Source organism: Pelodiscus sinensis, chromosome 2 (genome assembly GCF_052426305.1).
Source record: "Pelodiscus sinensis isolate ZL-2025 chromosome 2, ASM5242630v1, whole genome shotgun sequence".
In the NCBI taxonomy this organism is placed as follows: Eukaryota; Metazoa; Chordata; order Testudines; family Trionychidae; genus Pelodiscus; species Pelodiscus sinensis.
The window spans coordinates 147,030,429-147,047,427 of record NC_143053.1 but is presented as its reverse complement, the minus strand read 5'-3'; the positions used below and the strand labels follow the sequence as shown (position 1 = coordinate 147,047,427).

General features: G+C 45.5%; 1 protein-coding gene across 1 annotated transcript in view; it reads left to right on the top strand.

The window, feature by feature from the left end:
* The window catches only part of LOC102447295 (dynein axonemal heavy chain 5-like), a 290,514-nt gene that overhangs the window by 200,850 nt on the left and 72,665 nt on the right, over window positions 1-16,999 (top strand). The window contains exons 63-65 of the mRNA XM_014581788.4: window positions 4,632-4,826; window positions 14,496-14,651; window positions 15,298-15,480. Of these exons, the coding sequence (XP_014437274.3) occupies window positions 4,632-4,826; window positions 14,496-14,651; window positions 15,298-15,480 (534 nt within the window). The remainder of the gene's footprint in view (window positions 1-4,631; window positions 4,827-14,495; window positions 14,652-15,297; window positions 15,481-16,999) is intronic.

The following is a 16,999-nucleotide window of genomic DNA, read 5'->3' as shown; positions in this document are numbered from 1 at the left end:
AAAGAACACAGATTTATAACTGTGTGAGGTGCATGAGTCACTTGGACACCCATTTTCAAATTGGAATGTGTAAATATACACAACTGACCCCATAGTTAGACACCTAAATAAGCGGTCTGAGTTTCAGAGTTGCTGAGGCCTCCAAACTTCCTAATGAAGTCCAAGAGTTGCAGATGATTGGAACTTGTAAATGTCTGTTCATCAAAATGTCTAAATATAGATTTAAGTGTGTAATTTTAGCGGCATCCACCTTTGCAAAGGTAACCATTCACTTCTTTGTGCCTCATGCGTCCCAGCTGGAAAGTGAAATTATAAAGGTTACTCTGCCTTTCCAGGCTGTTCTGCAGCTTTCTTTGTTAAAATGCTTTGATGTACTCAGACTGATGGCACCTAAGGAATGCAAATAGAATTAACCCTTAGGTCTTACAGCCACCCCTGTTGCTCACTCTCATGATTTTATCAGCTCCAAGTCAGTGTCCCACCTTTGCTCCTGCTGCTCAAGATACCGCTGTAGGCCATGCAGGCAGGTGATTTGTTCCTGCTCCAGGTCCTTGCAGGGTCATCTGTGGTGGCGGCTCTTGAGGGGTCAGGAGGATGACACTGGAGGTGGTGAATGCACCTTGCTCACAGCTAGTCCAGCTGTGAAGAAAAGTGAGAAGGGCGGTCATCCCAGGAGACACTGTGCATGAAGCCTAGTCCTCATCTCTGAGCCGACACCGAAAGGTCTCAGTTCAGACAATTGTGATGTGCTTTGAGCAGGCCATCTGTGGCCTAGACAGTGAGCACAGTCCTGCAGGGGCACAGATGTCCCAAGGGAGCCTGGCTACCCCCACACCCCAGGGACAAACAGGTGTGGGAAGGTGCCAGCCAGGCCAGGAGCCTGCAGGTGGGATGAGGCGGCTGGATTTCCCTCCATGCCCCTCATATGCCGAGTCCAGCCTTGGTGGCATCCCACAGGGAGAGGACTTGTATCCCTTCCCTTTGAAGGAGAAGAGGGGAGGGAGTTGGGGGAGGTGTGTGTGAAACAACAGACGCCGCTTGCCAAGGAGGGTGGTACTAAGGTCCCTTCCTCTTCCTCCCCCTGGCAGGTTCCCATGCAGAGGCTTGGTGTCCTCTGCCTCGTTGCAGTTGACCGGGAGCAGTTGTTACCCCAAGAGAATGTTACCCCAAGGGTGCCCCATGTGCGGCACTGCTATGTGTGTCCATGACCCCAGCCTCCTTAGTGGTGGCTTGTGGTGGGAAGGTGTCCCACCACGGAGTTGGGAATAAGGAAGGCCTCTCCAGGAACCTTGTAAGCAGGAGAGAAAGGTTCCTCTGTGGCAGCTTCATGTGGCTGTCTGCTCCAGACTGGTACTCCATTTGTGATCCCCAGGCCGAGGAGGCCAAGGGAGGAGCGTGCAGTCCCTCACCACCTGCCATCTACCCCCATGTGTGTGTAGGGAAAGTAATGGAACTCAACTGATGGTTCTTCCCCAGCTTCATCCAAACCTGAGGTGACATCCTGGGAGTGGGGTACTGACTCCAGGGATAGGATGACTTCCTGGCTGGCAGCCATCGTGTCCTGGCTGGCCTCGTCTTCCTCCTCCACCTCCTCCTCTTTCTTATGCACAGCTCCACCATCTGGGAGGCTCACGATGAGCATCTCCAGGCCAGAGTCCACGATGAGGGCCTGGGAAGGGACCAACCTCCCCTTCCAGGATGTGGTGCAGCTGCTCATAAAAGCGCCAGGTCTGGGGTGCTGCTCTTGAGCGGGGATTGCATTCTCTGGCCTTGGTGTAGGTCTGCCTGAGTTCTTTGATTTTCATACACACCTGCTTCTAGGTGCACATGTGGCCCTTTTGGCCCAGGCTGGTGGCTATCCAGCCATACAAATTGGCATTCCTGTGCCTGGTGGGGAGATCCTGGAGGTTTGCTTCATCTCCCCAGACCTCAGTGAGATCCAGGATCTTTATACCAGACCAGGAAGGGGCCCTCTTCTTCTGCCCCTGGACAGGGGCTTGGGAGCTGGCTGCCAGCTCACTAACAGCCCTGGGGGGTTTGATGGGTGCATTGGGGTCAGCCACTGCTGCAGAAATGTATCCTGAAGTGTGTCAGAGGGCAGTCAGGGCCTGCATTGAGCCACCAAGAGTTTCCCCTGTGGCTACGGCTTTAAAAACTGCAAGGGAAGGGAAATTATAGAGTTTTGAGGGATGTGGACAGAATGACAACCAGGGCAGCTGCCAAAAGCCCTAGAGGCCAATTATTGTGAAATAAGCACAGCTGTGCCATCCACACTCACCTTATTTTGAAATGACTATTTTGAAATAGGTGTTATTCCTCGTGAAAGGAGGTTTTATTATTCTGGAATAAGAAGCCCCTTATTTCAAGATAATTTTGAAATAATGGGCTTGTTGTGTGGAAGCTCACCTTGTTATTTTGAAATAATGCTGTAGTGTAGACATGCCCAGAGTGAGTTAGTGAACTGAGAACAGAACTGAAGGCAAAGTATTACTGCAGTTTAATCCTGACTTTGACACTGACTCTGTGGAACAAGTCAAGTCACTTAGGGTATGTCTACACTACAGAGTTAGTTCGAACTAACAAACGTTAGTTCGAACTAACTTTAATAGGCGCTACACTAGCGCTCCACTAGTTCGAATTTAATTCGAACTGGCGGAGCGCTTCGTTCGAACTAGGTAAACCTCATTTTACGAGGATTAAGCCTAGTTCGAACTAGCTAGTTCGAATTATGGGCTGTGTAGACCCTTAATTCGAACTAGTGGGAGGCTAAGGCTTCCCAGGTTTCCCTGGTGGCCACTCTGGCCAACACCAGGGAAACTCTATGCCTCCCTCCCGGCCCCGGACCCCTTAAAGGGGCACGGGCTGGCTACAGTGCCCATGCCAGGTGCAAGCCTGCCAGCACCCAGCCAGCAGACCCTGCCCCTGGCACGGCTCGAGCCAGCCACCCGATGCCCCCCAGCCCTCCCCCTCTTCCCGGGACCAGGCTGGCGGCTTGCCTGGGACCGCAAGAGGTGGGCACCCGCCTGGGCTACTGCGGACATCGTGGACCTTGGCCACGATCTCCGCACTAGGCACAGGAAGGTGGCCGTCTAGGGCTGGAGAGCTGCCAGCCTGGCCACCCAGGACCAGGTGTGCATGGAAATCAAGGTGGTCCACTGAGACCCCCGACCCTGAGCCCTGAGCTTACAATGGCCGTCCTGGGTCAGACCAAAGGTCCATCTAGCCCAGTAGCCTGTCTACCGACAGTGGCCAACCCTAGGGACCCTGGAGGGGATGGACTGAAGACAATGACCAAGCCATTTGTCTCGTGCCATCCTTCTCCAGCCTTCCACAAACTTTGCCAGGGACAACACTCCTACCCAATGGCTAATACCACTCCATGGACCCAACCTCCATCACTTGATCTCACTTCCCTTTCAACTCTGTTCTAGTTCTAGCCTTCACAGCCTCCTGCAGCAAGGAGTTCCACAGGTTGACTCTTTGCTTTGTGAAGAACAACTTTCTTTTACTAGTTTGTAGCCTGCTACCCATTCCTTTCCTTTGGTGTCCTCTAGTCCTTCTTGTGGGAACTCATGAAGAACTTTTCTGTATGCACCCTCTCCGCCCAACTCCTGCTTTTAGAGACCTCTATCCTGTCCCCCCTCCGTCTCCTCTTTTCTAAGCTGAAAAGTCCCAGTCTCTTTAACCTCTCTTCATATGGGACCTGTTCCCAACCCCTGATCATTGTAGTTGCCCTCCACTCTCCCAGCCTCTCTCTTCACCTCTCCCACCTCCTTTTCCCAGTCTCCCCCAGTTTTGTTCAATAAAGACAGATTCCATTTTTGAACACAATTGTCCTTTATTTTGTACATCAAGAAAAGGGGCTAGGGAAGGGTAAGTGGAAGGAGGTGAGGGAGGAATGGGGCACGAGCCCCCGATGGGGAGGACTGGGCTGGCTCTGCGGGCTTCTGGGGGTGGAAGCTCTCCTGCAGCCCCCCAGTTGCCCTCTCTCCCCAGATGGCAGCCTGCGGCAAGTGAAGCCGGGCTGATGGCCGAGTGGTGTGATGTGTCCAGTGTGGGCACTCCGGGCACTCCAAGCAGAACTGCCTGTCCGGGGTGGGGGTCGGGACCCTTTAAGCACAGCCCTCGGCTAACCTGAGACAGCATCTCCACGCTCTAAGTCCTCCTCTGATGCCCTGCCGGCACTGCTTCCGGCCATCCTTAACCCCGGTTCAGGGTCCACTTAATGTGGACATGCTAGTTCGAATTAGCAAAACGCTAATTCAAACTAGTTTTTTAGTCTGGATGCATTAGTTCGAATTAGCTTAGTTCGAATTAACTAATTTGAACTAAGTTAGTTCGAATTAGTGCTGTAGTGTAGACATACCCTTAGCCTTATGTTTTAGGGTGCGTCTACTCTTCAAAATAAAAAAACCAAAAACATTGCACTAAGTCTCATCGTTCAGATGGGGCTTATGCTATGGGACCAGAAATAGCAGTGTGGCCATTTCCATTTAGGCTAGAGCCCAGGCCCTAAAACTCAGCAAGGTGAAGCATGTTTGCTTTTTCAGCAACTTTAGCTTTCAGTGAGACATTTTGAATAGCAGCACACGAACAGATTATAATTTAATCACTTAATCTTTTTATGTTAGGATCTTAACCTCATCAGTATGCTTGTTGACAATGCTACAGTTGGTGACTGGAACCTCCAGGGTCTTCCAAATGACGACCTTTCCATTCAGAATGGCATCATTGTCACAAAGGCATCTCGATATCCTTTGCTGATTGACCCACAAGGTCAAGGAAAGATCTGGATTAAAAATAAGGAAAAAAATAACGAACTCCAGGTACATTCTTTCTTTAAGACATTTTTCATCTCTGTGTCATGTTAACTCATTGCTAGTAATATCATAATCAATGCAAGTTAATTATACACCACCATATACTGGCTGTCCACTGTGGTAATTGAAATCAAGTCTTTGTTATTTACTGCCGGTGGTGGAAAGATGTACAGATTTCACATATATTATACCCTATGGGAGAGGATGATATAGATGAGATAAAATGAATTTATCCTACCCCTTTGACCATCTCACCCATACTCTATAGTCACTGCTCCGTCCTCTTTGGGATTTGGAACTTATGGTAACATTACAGATCTCTGAGATCTTCATACAGATGCTTGGTTCAGTCAGCTTGTCATGTAAATGTTTCCTTTCTGTTGCACAGCTTCCCTCCCCATTCATTTTTAAAGGTTAATGCCCCCTCAGCAATGGTCCAGTGGTGTTGCTGGAAGCTAATCTCTGCCCTTCAACTCAGGACACCAGATTTTCTACTTCTGGAAGTGTGACAAGTTCACAGTCCAGTTACTCCCAACTGTTTTGTTTTTATCATCTTTGTTTGTATTCAGTTGTTTTCTGCAGTTGCAATGTATAACCCTCTTCCTCCTTCTCCTTTTCTGGATCAGGTAAGTAGCAGCAACATGGTTTCATTCCCGTGGACCTGCCACTGCCAGACTCCTCAGAATTGTCCTGCAAAGACCTGGCTTAAATGTAAGCAGCGTTCCCTCCATAAGGCAGCACCTATGGCTGCTCTAGAGAGAGGATTCTACCCTGCCTGTTCTCAGGGCACAGGGCTTGGAGTCAGACTGATGTGTCGGTCCTTGCCCTCCCGCGTGAAGCCATGGCTTCAGGGCAGAGAATTCCACTCAGGGGTTTTGAGCTTTCAGGGAGAGAGCCTAAAAACAAGGAAAAAGCTCTCTGGCCAGCTCAGCAGGTAAGTCCCACAGTGGAGCTGTGTTGCTGAAAGGTGTCCTCTACTCCTTGGGGAAAGTAGCAGCTCCCAGTTCCCTTTTCTCCCACTATGAATTGGAGGAGTCTCATGACACTCAGGCTAAGTACTACAAACCCTGAAGAATCCTAAAAAGCAAAAGCAAGTGTGTCCTTCGCAAGGCAGTGTTAAATATTGTTAATAGACAAGTGGGGTGACAGTCAGGGGGTATCCCCTTCCCCTGTGCCTTCTGCCCTGAGGTGGTGCTTGCTGGGGCTTTTCTCCTACACAGAGGTGGTCCCATAAGGCTTTCTGCCATGCTCACTGACCCCTGTGCCCTGGCAACATGTCTGGGCATGTGGAGAAGCCTGTCTTTCCTGTGCAGCCCTGTCTCAGGCTGCAGCCTACTGGGAATTGTGCCTGGCTGGCTCTAAGGCCAAGAAACAGGGAAAGGGGCCTCCTGCTCTCCACCCTCTCCCCGCCAAGGCTGGCTTTGCTTACAGGCCATAGGAGCACTGGGCAGTCTGTGCCCGGAACAGAGTCTCTTGTGGGTTACACTCCTCACAAAGCTGCACCTTCAGGGGATTACAGGGAGGTCAGAGAAATTCCCTTCCCATGATCAGATGATCCTGACTGACCGAGGAAAGCCCTGAGTGGTACAAGGTTGCTGCTGTAATACTTAGCTGGGTGTTAGCTAGCCTCAGGGAGAAGGCCTTTCAGACTCCCATGTCAGTTAACAAGCTTCTTCAACAAACTATGTGTACGTACCAGTTCCCTTCTGTGGTGGCATGGTCTGATGTATTCATTTAGATGGAATATGTGCGCTGGAAGTGTTAACATACTCACTCTCCAATGTCAAACAGTGTTAAACAAGGTCTGGGGCTTGATATATGAAGACCTCAGCCTGCTTAATACCATGGTGAACACACTATTAAAACCCTTTTATCTGTTTATTAAAGATAAAGAAAAGAAGGAAAAGCAGAGCATTTGAAATGTAAAATATTCAATAAGGCTTTCATTTTAACAACATCCTTTGTTCTCTTTCTCTTTAGCCGAAGAGAGCTTTTAGAAGGGGAGGAAAAAAACCTTGTTTGACAGACTCTTAGATGATAACAAAGATGGCAATAATTCCCTTTTGGGAAAAAGAAAAGCTAGCTAAGACGGTTGTAACTGTTGTTGTTGCTGCTGTTGTTGTTGTTAAAAGTCCAATTCCTGTTTCATCTCAGCTATGTTTGGGATTCACCTGAAGCCAGCAGAGATGGCAGTGTCATTTGGGTTCCTCTCTCTCTGGCCCAGTCTGGTCAGAACGTGTCTCGGGATTAGGATAAGGAAGGTCCAGGATCCCAGTACACAATGTGGGTGGCAGCTGTGATTGCGAAACTCACTCCAGTGGGGCTAATTTTTCTCGTGAAAATCTTTCTTTAAGGAAACTGTTGTGTGGTACACCCTGTCACCCTTTGAGATGGGAGGTAAGGGTGTTAGAGCCCCATGGCTCAGTCCAAATTGCTATCCATACCTGTAGGGTAGTATGACCTAATGCTGGTGTCAGTGAGGCTGCTTTTCTTAAGCTGGGCTGTGTGTGACCCAGTGACCAGCATCAATATGGCTGCCCACCTCTTTGTGGCAGTATTGACCCATGGCCAAAATCAATATAGGTTCCTACCTCTACGGGACATTGTGGCCTAGCAGCCAGTGGAGGAGTGGGCTATCATCCCTAACAAGATAAAGATAGAAAGCATGTGTGTACAAGAGCTCACAAGTCCTGTTCAAGACTCTTCCTTCTGATCCAGCCTTTACATCCAGACTCTTAAGTGGGTGTTAATAGTCACAGCAAGGCACAAGTTGCATGTTATGCATCAAAACCATGCATAGACAACATGCCAATCAGTACCCAGTCTAGAAAAACAGATCGCGTTGTAATTGAACAGCTGCTGGAAAGCATTCATAGCATTTAGTTCTTCAAAAAGCAAGTGGAGCTTTTGATTTCAGTGAAGAGAATTGTACACTTGGGGTACGTCTAAACTACATGGCTCCGTCGACGGAGCCATGTAGATTTGTTGTTTTGGCAAAGTCAAATGAAGCCGCGATTTAAATGATCGCGGCTTCATTTATATTTACATGGCTGCCGCGCTGAGCGGACAAACAGCTGATCAGCTGTTTGTCCGCTCAGCGCGCTAGTCTGGACGCTCCCCTGCCGACATTAAAGCCCTTTGTCAACAGCCCCGGTAAACCTCATCCCACAAGGAATAACGGGGCTGCCGACAAAGGGCTTTGATGTCGGCAGGGGAACGTCCAGACTAGCGCGCTGAGCGGACAAACAGCTCAGCTGTTTGTCGGCTCAGTGCGGCAGCCATGTAAATTTAAATGAAGCCGCGATCATTTAAATCGCGGCTTCATTTGACTTTGCCTATGTGTCTAATCTACATGCCTCTGACGACAGAGGCATGTAGTCTAGACACAGCCTTGAAGATCAAAACAGACATGGCTCTGGCTGTAAAGATTTGAAAAGTTCCAACACTGGATTGCATCATTCATCTCTTGAGAGGTCATCAGTGGTTAGGATTGCTAATGCTATGCGTTAGCTTCATCTCTTGTGGATTTTTCAAAGCATACCTGCTGCAATTCCCACAGAAAATATAAAACCATGTACTTCATGCAATGCAAAATTAGGTATCATTCTCAGGTAACAGTCAGTTATTGTGGGCATGTAAGTGCAAACAACATGCTAAAAGCCAACTCAACTTTCACTTTTGAGTCTTGCATACTCACAATGGAAGCAAACATAGTTTGAAGACAAATTTCCAAATGCTCAGTATGTTTGTCTGTGACAGGAGCCCCACGGTGCAGCCTATGACTGTTCCCCATTAAGTATCCAGCCTAGACTGTCTCTTACAGTGCTTTGCTAGTGACAAGCAGCAAACCTCTCCAGGTGCAGTTATCTCTCACCATAACTATATATGGAACCCACACACAGTTAGATTGCATGAATACTCCCAGAGTCACCCAGGGTATGTCTACACTACAATGTTAGTTCGAACTAATGGACGCTAGTTCGAACTAACATTCATAGCCGCTACACTAGCGCTCCGCTAGTTCGAATTTGAATTGAACTAGCCGAGCGCTTAGTTCGAACTAGGAAAACCTCATTTTACGAGGATTAAGCCTAGTTCGAACTTACTAGTTCGAATTAAGGGGTGTGTAGCCCCTTAATTCGAACTAGTGGGAGGCTAGCCCTCCCCAGGTTTCCCTGGTGGCCACTCTGGCCAACACCGGGGAAACTCTATGCCCCCTCCCGGCCGCGGACCCCTTAAAGGGGCACGGGCTGGCTACGGTGCCCGTGCCAGGTGCAAGCCTGCCAGCACCCAGCCAGCAGCCCCTGCACCTGGCACGGCACAGAGCCACCCACCCGATGTCCCCCAGCCCACCCCCTCTTCCCGGGACCAGGCTGGCGGCTCCCGGGAGCTTGCCCTGGACCGCAAGAGGCGGGCACCTTCCTGGGCTAGTGCGGACATCGTGGACCTTGTCCACGATCTCCGCACTAGGCACAGGAAAGTGGCCGTCTAGGGCAGGAGAGCTGCCAGCCTGGCCACCCAGGAGCAGGTGTGCATGAAAATCAAGGGGGTCCACTGAGACCTCCGACCCTGAGCCCTGAGCTTACAATGGCCATCCTGGGTCAGACCAAAGGTCCATCTAGCCCAGTAGCCTGTCTGCCGACAGCGGCCAACCCTAGGGACCCTGGAGGGGATGGACCGAAGACAGTGACCAAGCCATTTGTCTCGTGCCATCCCTCTCCAGCCTTCCACAAACTTTGGGCAGGGACACCACTCCTACCCCCTGGCTAAGACTACTCCATGGACCCAACCTCCATGACTTGATCTCACTTCCCTTTAAACTCTGTTCCAGTTCTAGCCTTCACAGCCTCCTGCAGCAAGGAGTTCCACAGGTTAACTATTTGCTTTGTCAAGAACAACAACTTTCTCTTACTAGTTTCAAGCCTGCTACCCATTCCTTTCCTTTGGTGTCCTCTAGTCCTTCTTTATGGGAACTCATGAAGAACTTTTCTGAATGCACCCTCTCCACCCAACCCCTGCTTTTAGAGACCTCTATCCTGTCCCCGCTCCATCTCCTCTTTTCTAAGCTGAACAGTCCCAGTCTCTGTAGCCTCTCTTCATCTGGGACCTGTTCCCAACCCCTGATCATGTTAGTTGCCCTCCCCTCTCCCAGCCTTTGTCTTCCCCTCTCCCACCTCCTTTTCCCAGTCTCCCCCAGTTTTGTTCAATAAAGACAGAGTCAATGTTGGAAGAAACGTTATCTTTATTTTGTACATCAATAAGAAGGGGGGCTAGGGAAGGGTAAGTGGAAGGAGGTGAGGGAGGAATGGGGTACGAGCCCCCGATGGGGAGGACTGGGCTGGCTCTGTGGGCTTCTGGGGGTGGAAGCTCTCCTGCAGCCCCCCAATTGCCCCCTCTCCCCAGATGGCAGCCTGCGGCAAGTGCAGCCGGTCTGATGGCCGAGTGATGTGATGTGCCCAGTGTGGGTACTCCGGGCAATCCAAGCCAGGACTGCTTTGCAAGCGGGGAACCCCTTAGAACTGTCTGTCCGGGGTAGGGGTCGGGACCCTTTAAGCGCAGCCCTCGGCTAGCCTGAGACAGCATCTCCACGCTCTAAGTCCTCCTCTGATGCCCTGCCGGCACTGCTTCCGGCCATCCTTAAGCCCTGTTCAGGGTCCACTCAATGTGGACTTGCTAGTTCGAATTAGCAAAACGCTAATTCAAACTAGTTTTTAGTTCTAGACGCGTAAGTTCGAATTAGCTTAGTTCGAATTAACTAATTCGAACTAAGTTAGTTCGAATTAACATTGTAGTGTAGACGTACCCCCCGGAATCAGAGAAAAGCATCAGCCAAATCCCCCAGCTCCCCACACTGTTGCTCAGGGATACACCATTTTGCACTACATCCTTTATTGTTCAGTGAAAATTTATTAATTGGTTCACTATTTCATCAATGGAAAGAGGACATTCACTAGCTGTTGTAAACCTCAGCAGATTTACCAAATACTGCCCGAAAACTCACTGATAAAGATAAACAGCAAAACAAATTTATTGGTTAAGAAAGATATACTTTAAGTGATTATACGTAATAGACATAAAAGTCAGAGTGGTCATCAAAATAAAATAAATACAAGCACTCAGTCTGAACCTTAATCTTTATCACACTAGACAGTATTTAGATCAAACAATGTTTTCATTACACTGGGTCTTACAGTCTTTAAGAAACAGGTTTCTCTTTTAACCTGGGCCAGCCTGTCAGTTGAAATTTTTTGTCTTCTCAGCATCTTTGTTACTTGCAGCATAAAGGTGCATCTACACTGCACCCATAGCTCAAAATAAGCTATGCAATTTGAGTAGTGCAAATTGCATAGCTTATTTTGAGTCAATTTCGAAATACCTTATTTTGAAATTTGGCGCTATCTACACAACACTTATTTCACAATAAATGGCTATTCTGAAATGTCCCTTGCTCTCGTGGAATGAGGTTTCCAGGGACGTCAGAATAGTGAGCCTGTTAGATTTTGAAATAATGGGCATGCGCAAAAGATGCAGAATAGCTATTTTGGGATACCTCTGGTATCCCGAAATAGCGCTGCAGTGTAGACGTAGCCCAAGTGAGGCGAGGGGAAAATCCCAAGAAGGGGTCTACTTATGTCTTAGGCCATGTGCTTGGCGAACATAAGTTCAGACATGTCTGATGGGCATTATACCAAAGTGACTTACTGCTAATAATTGAATGCTGGTGGGTTTCTACAGCTTTGGAAGAACTATATTGTTGGCCTGACCTGAAGGTTGGAGCTTAGTCCTGGAGCTTCCAACAACACCCGCCTATGAATTCCATAGTTAGGGGTTATTAGCCCATTAGTAGTGGATGAAGAGAGAAACTGCTAACTGAAAGAAAGTTATCAAATAAGAAATTTCTCATTCTCCTCTGCAAGTGTGGAATTTTTACCTCCCGCCCAAACTCTACTGCTCCAGTATCCAAGATGAGCAGTGGTGCAATCCTGCATGTTTGATGGATTTAAAGTCCAATATCTGCTTGAGATGGATTATTGAAAAAGTGCTACTGAGGCAGTAAAAGGTACATGAGGATTGCAATTTTATCACATAACCGCAATTTAGCACAGGGATCTCCCATCACTATGAATGTGGTGAGTAGTATACTGCCCTATAGATCCTGTCAAAATGAAGTTAATGGATGAGAAAAAAGACTGATAGAAAAGATATAAATATCCTGGGTAATTATGATGTCCTGGGTGTTATGACTTAAACCCTGATCTTTCTGTAGTGCTCATTGACCCCCAACAGAAGGCCATATCACGTAGGGAGGGAAACCAATAGGATTTCATAATAGGCTCAACACCTTAAGTCACTGCTTGATAAATATCACCACGCTTAAAAACAGTGAAGAAAGACAGCTACAAGCATGAAAAAATAAAATGAGAAAAGAGGAAAAAAAATGGTATAAAATATCTGCAGAGACCTGCCATGAAAAAAATGGATGTGTGTGTGTATACATTGAGCTACACAAATTGCGTAGCTTATTTCTAGATAGCCTATTTTGAAATTTAGTGCTGTCTACACTGTGCCAAAGTTCGAAATAGAGTGCTATTCCAGCATCTTCCTTATTCCTTGTGCAACGAGATTTACAAGAAGCTGGAATAAGATGCCTGTTATTTCAAATCTTTTTTGAAATAATGGGTGTGCTGTTAAGGTATGCACAGCATTATTCTGGAATAATGGACATTATCCCAAAATAGCACCGCTGTGTAGACATACTCGAAGTGTTAACTAATTTACTTCTATGTGTTTTAGCTAAGTAGGAATTTACCAGTTCTCTGAGATCCTAATTATCTAGAGAGGGAAGCCAGTAACATTTGGCATATGACTCAGAACTGTAACCCAGTTCCTGATTTGTAAAACCACATGATAAAAGAACTGCAGCTAAAATAATGAGAAAAGCTAGAGTGTAAAAAGAGAGAGATTTAAAAAAAAAAAACTAGAGTACTGAAAAAGAAAAAGGAACATTTATAGATCGACACCTCACCGTGGTTTTCCACAAGACTAACTGAAAAGAAAATTGTAAAAGATGGTCATTTATAATGACCCCTTTTAAACTTGTGATATGAGATATATATTTATTACACATTTGTTCTTAGAGGGCAAATATTAGACTTATTTAAAGATGAACAGAATTGTTGATATCCTTATATAAGTATTAAACGAGAGGAAGCAAATATAACGGGCAAGGGAATGCATCACAGCTGATTCATTATAGGTTCTGCGTTCCAGAAGGTATTCATATTGATTTTGTAAAATTTCCATCAAATTAATTTTAAAAGTTAATTAATCTCATTTGTCCCATTTTTCGTTAAATACATCTATTGTTAATCTAATAGAGGTAGTGAGTTACTTTTGTTCTTTCCCCTCCACCCTCTCATAGCCCAGAACCTTTCACAATTCTGGAATTTGGGCTGCTCTTAGGGTTGCCAGCCCTCCAGGATTGTCGGACATCTTTAGGAATTAAAGATTAATTTTTAATTAAAGATTATGTCATGTGATGAAATCTCCAGGAATACATCCAATCAAAATTAACAGCTGTGTTTTGGTGTCGTGTAGTCTGGCCAGGTGGCCATGCGCCCCTACTTGCTGCCAGTAGCAGACATGGTGGTTTCTTTGGCTTTCATCCTTCATCCTTCCATTTCAACTTTTCTGCCTTTGGGGCTGTGGCAAACAGTGTTCTTGCTCCTCAGCGTTCCTCCTCCTTCTCTGTCAGTTAACCTGTTGAAAACCTCCATGGTAGCATCTCCCTATGTAAGGTTGGCTTTACAGTTAGAGGTCATGGGGTGAAAAGGGTTAGGCCAGATCCTTGGATGGGTGAGTTAGGGTATAACATCACATCTGGGACATTGTCATTTCCTTTAGGGTTGTTGTGTTTATCTAATTTCTTAATCTCATTTCATCCATCAACCTCATTTTGACAGAAGCAATTGGCACAGTGTCATGGTGATTTTATATATACTTTAGTATTCACAAGGGTAAAAGTATGATCATATATAGTAGCAATCTTTTCAATTATATAAAGCTTTATACATATGTACTGCATTTCTAAACATTTTAATTGAGAAAGTATAAAGAAAGATGCTAGGTAACACTTAGTCCTGTCTCAGTGCAAGACTTATCAAGGTGCATTCCAGTCCTGCAATTCTATGATTCCGTGTCTTCTAGGCAAGGGGTTTCTTCATTTAACTGTTTGTGTATCATAGTGTCACCTGAAAAAATACAGTTTAACAAGCTGGGCAGGAACTGGATTCTATTTTCATCCAAAGACTGAAACAGACTCGCGTGCAATTTAAGAATGATAAATAAATTGTGACCAGACGATTTAATATTTCGAGATTTGGGAAGAAATTTGATCTTGTGACATGCTGAGTTCCTGTTGAAGTCAATGGCAATTGATGGCTTTCCCCACCACTTCCCAATATGTGGCCCTGATTATCCACTGTAGCATTTCTCTGCCTCAGATAGGTGTTGTGAGGATAAAGTTAATCATATGCATGAGGTACTCAGATACTACTATGATGGTAGCAAATAAAGTAGACAGCAATGAGGAAATGCAAAGGGCCTTTCTTCGTCCTTTTATGTTGATCACTGTATAAAGCAAGGCTATATTTTATCATAAGTATATCTTCATAGGTTACATCTCTGAACCACAAATACTTCAGAAGTCACCTAGAAGATTGTCTCTCCCTGGGAAGACCTTTGTTAATAGAAGATGTTGGAGAAGAACTCGATCCTGCTCTTGATAACATTTTGGAAAAAAATTTCATAAAATCTGGCTCAACTCATAAAGTAAGATGAATTTTGAACATGAAAAAATAAAAGGACAGTGACATAGATATCTGATATCAGCTGGGGACTAGACACCGCAGCAGTTGGCACCTTTGAAATGTTTAAACAGACAAACAGCTATCACTTATGTGAACTGTCAAGTTCATATGCAGAAGTGGATTTTGCCCATGAAAGCTCATGATACTGTATATATTTTTGTTAGTTTCCAAGGGTGCCGCTACACAGCACCGTAACTCGAAATAAGATACGCAGTTTGAGCTACACAAATTGAGTATCTTATTTCGATGCAATTTCATAATATCTTATTTCATCATTTGGCACTGTCTACACAGCACCAGATTTCAAAATAAAGTGCTATTCCAAAACGTCCGTGACTCCTCATAGAATGAGGTTTACAGGGATATTGGAATGGCGAGCCAAAAATAACGGGCTTGTTGTGAAGACTTGGGATATTTTGTGTATCCTGAAATAGTGTTGCAGTGTAGTCATACTCTAAGGTGCCACAGGACTGCTTGTTTTTACATAAATTAAATAATGTATCTGAATTGGTCTGATTTTTCTTTGAGAGATCTTTGGAAGAAATAACTGTTTATTGGAATGTCAGCTGTTAAAAAAAATGAAATATATAAATATATTTTACTTTCAGGTAAAAGTAGGTGACAAGGAGGTAGATGTAATGAAGGGATTTACTCTATATCTAACAACTAAATTGGCTAATCCTGCCTATACTCCAGAAATCAGTGCAAAAACAGCTGTGATTGATTTTACTGTTACCATGAAAGGCTTGGAAGATCAGCTCCTTGGCCGTGTCATTCTCACTGAAAAACAGGTAAATGCTGATCTTTGGGTTAGTAATATTTCAATTTGTATAAAAGCCAAACCCAGACCAGTGAGAAGCAGTGTCACTGCCTGCCCTGTAACTCTGAGAGCCTTAAATGCTCTGCTGTGTCTCTCATCCTGGACTCCGACTAACAACTATGTGATTCCTTCAGTGTCTATGCGCTGTGCAGGCCTGGTTCAGTGCTGTGACCCCAGCAGTATGCCTGTAATGTATCAGTCCCCCTGTGGTTACAACCAGCCTTGATTACTGTTTGCAGGATGACCCCCCCTAACATACTCCCTGTCCCAAATGTCCTGCAAACCATATACCCTGATGTGTCCAGCCTTTTCCTAGAATGCTCAGAGCAATAATAAGCTTTGTTACCCTTTTAAAAGGACAGAACTACAGGCCGTTGCTTTAACTGGTTTAACAGTGGCTTCAATTCAAATACAAACATGGGTTGGTTTAGAATGAAAGTAGAACAAGCTCATTAACAAAAGGACGTAGGTTAAGTGATACCAAATCGAAGTGACTGAAGGAAGAATAGGTTACAAAACAACAAAACCAAAATGAATCTGAACGTTTAAAAAATGAATTTGTTACATGAAAACAGGTTCCTGAACTGAAATCCATTTTGCGAGCCCAGGCCTGTCTCTAGTGTTTGAGGAAATATAGCATGGGATTTTCAGATGTGCTCATCTCTGGCCTGACTGTGTCCGTTGAAGATCCTGTTGATTCAATTGGAAAAAGAGTTAGGCCAGTGTAGAGTATTTTTGAAAATCCCATTGATAGTGTTTTACTCTCTCATATCAACTCTGTGAAGCTTGACAACATAATTTCTTACCTTCTTTGACCTTTTCTAGTCATCTCTGCTTTACCCCCTTCATGGTTTAATTGACTGCTTGTTGAAAGTTTATCAGTCAGTGCCTTGCAAACTGGCACTGAAGAATATTTGGTTAGTGCTAGCGCTACCTATTGCATTGGGATGCAGTTATGAAATGATAAACATTTATTAAACCTCTCCCTTTTTAGCAGATAAAAGGCATCCCTCCTCTTTCAAGAAAAGATTAATGTTCTGCCACAGAAATGCAAACCAAGGGAGCCCTGATAATGATAAATTAGTTCAAAGAAAAGACAAGGCAGGATCGGAGAAACTGAAAAACAGGCCTCCTGTTATAGTCAGGAAGGCAAGTACACAAATAATGACCTACAGCAAGAGATTAAAAATGAAAGAAAGAGCCCTGACATTCTTAAAGGCTACTACAGTAATCAATACAATGAATAATCAGTGGAAGTTGTATTCTTCTCAGCTTAGAAAGATGTTGCTTGAAACCACTTGGGGTGTTGATAATTATAGAGGCACCTTTTGCTCCATGATAGCGAAGTGCTGGCACTACTTCTCTTCTAAGATGCTATTTTTTGATATTATAAATTGAGGTGGCCATAAAAATCCTTTGCAGGCAGAAGCCTAGCAAATAGGGTATTAATTCAGGAGGAAATGGGGGGCGGGGGCAGAATTATATGACAG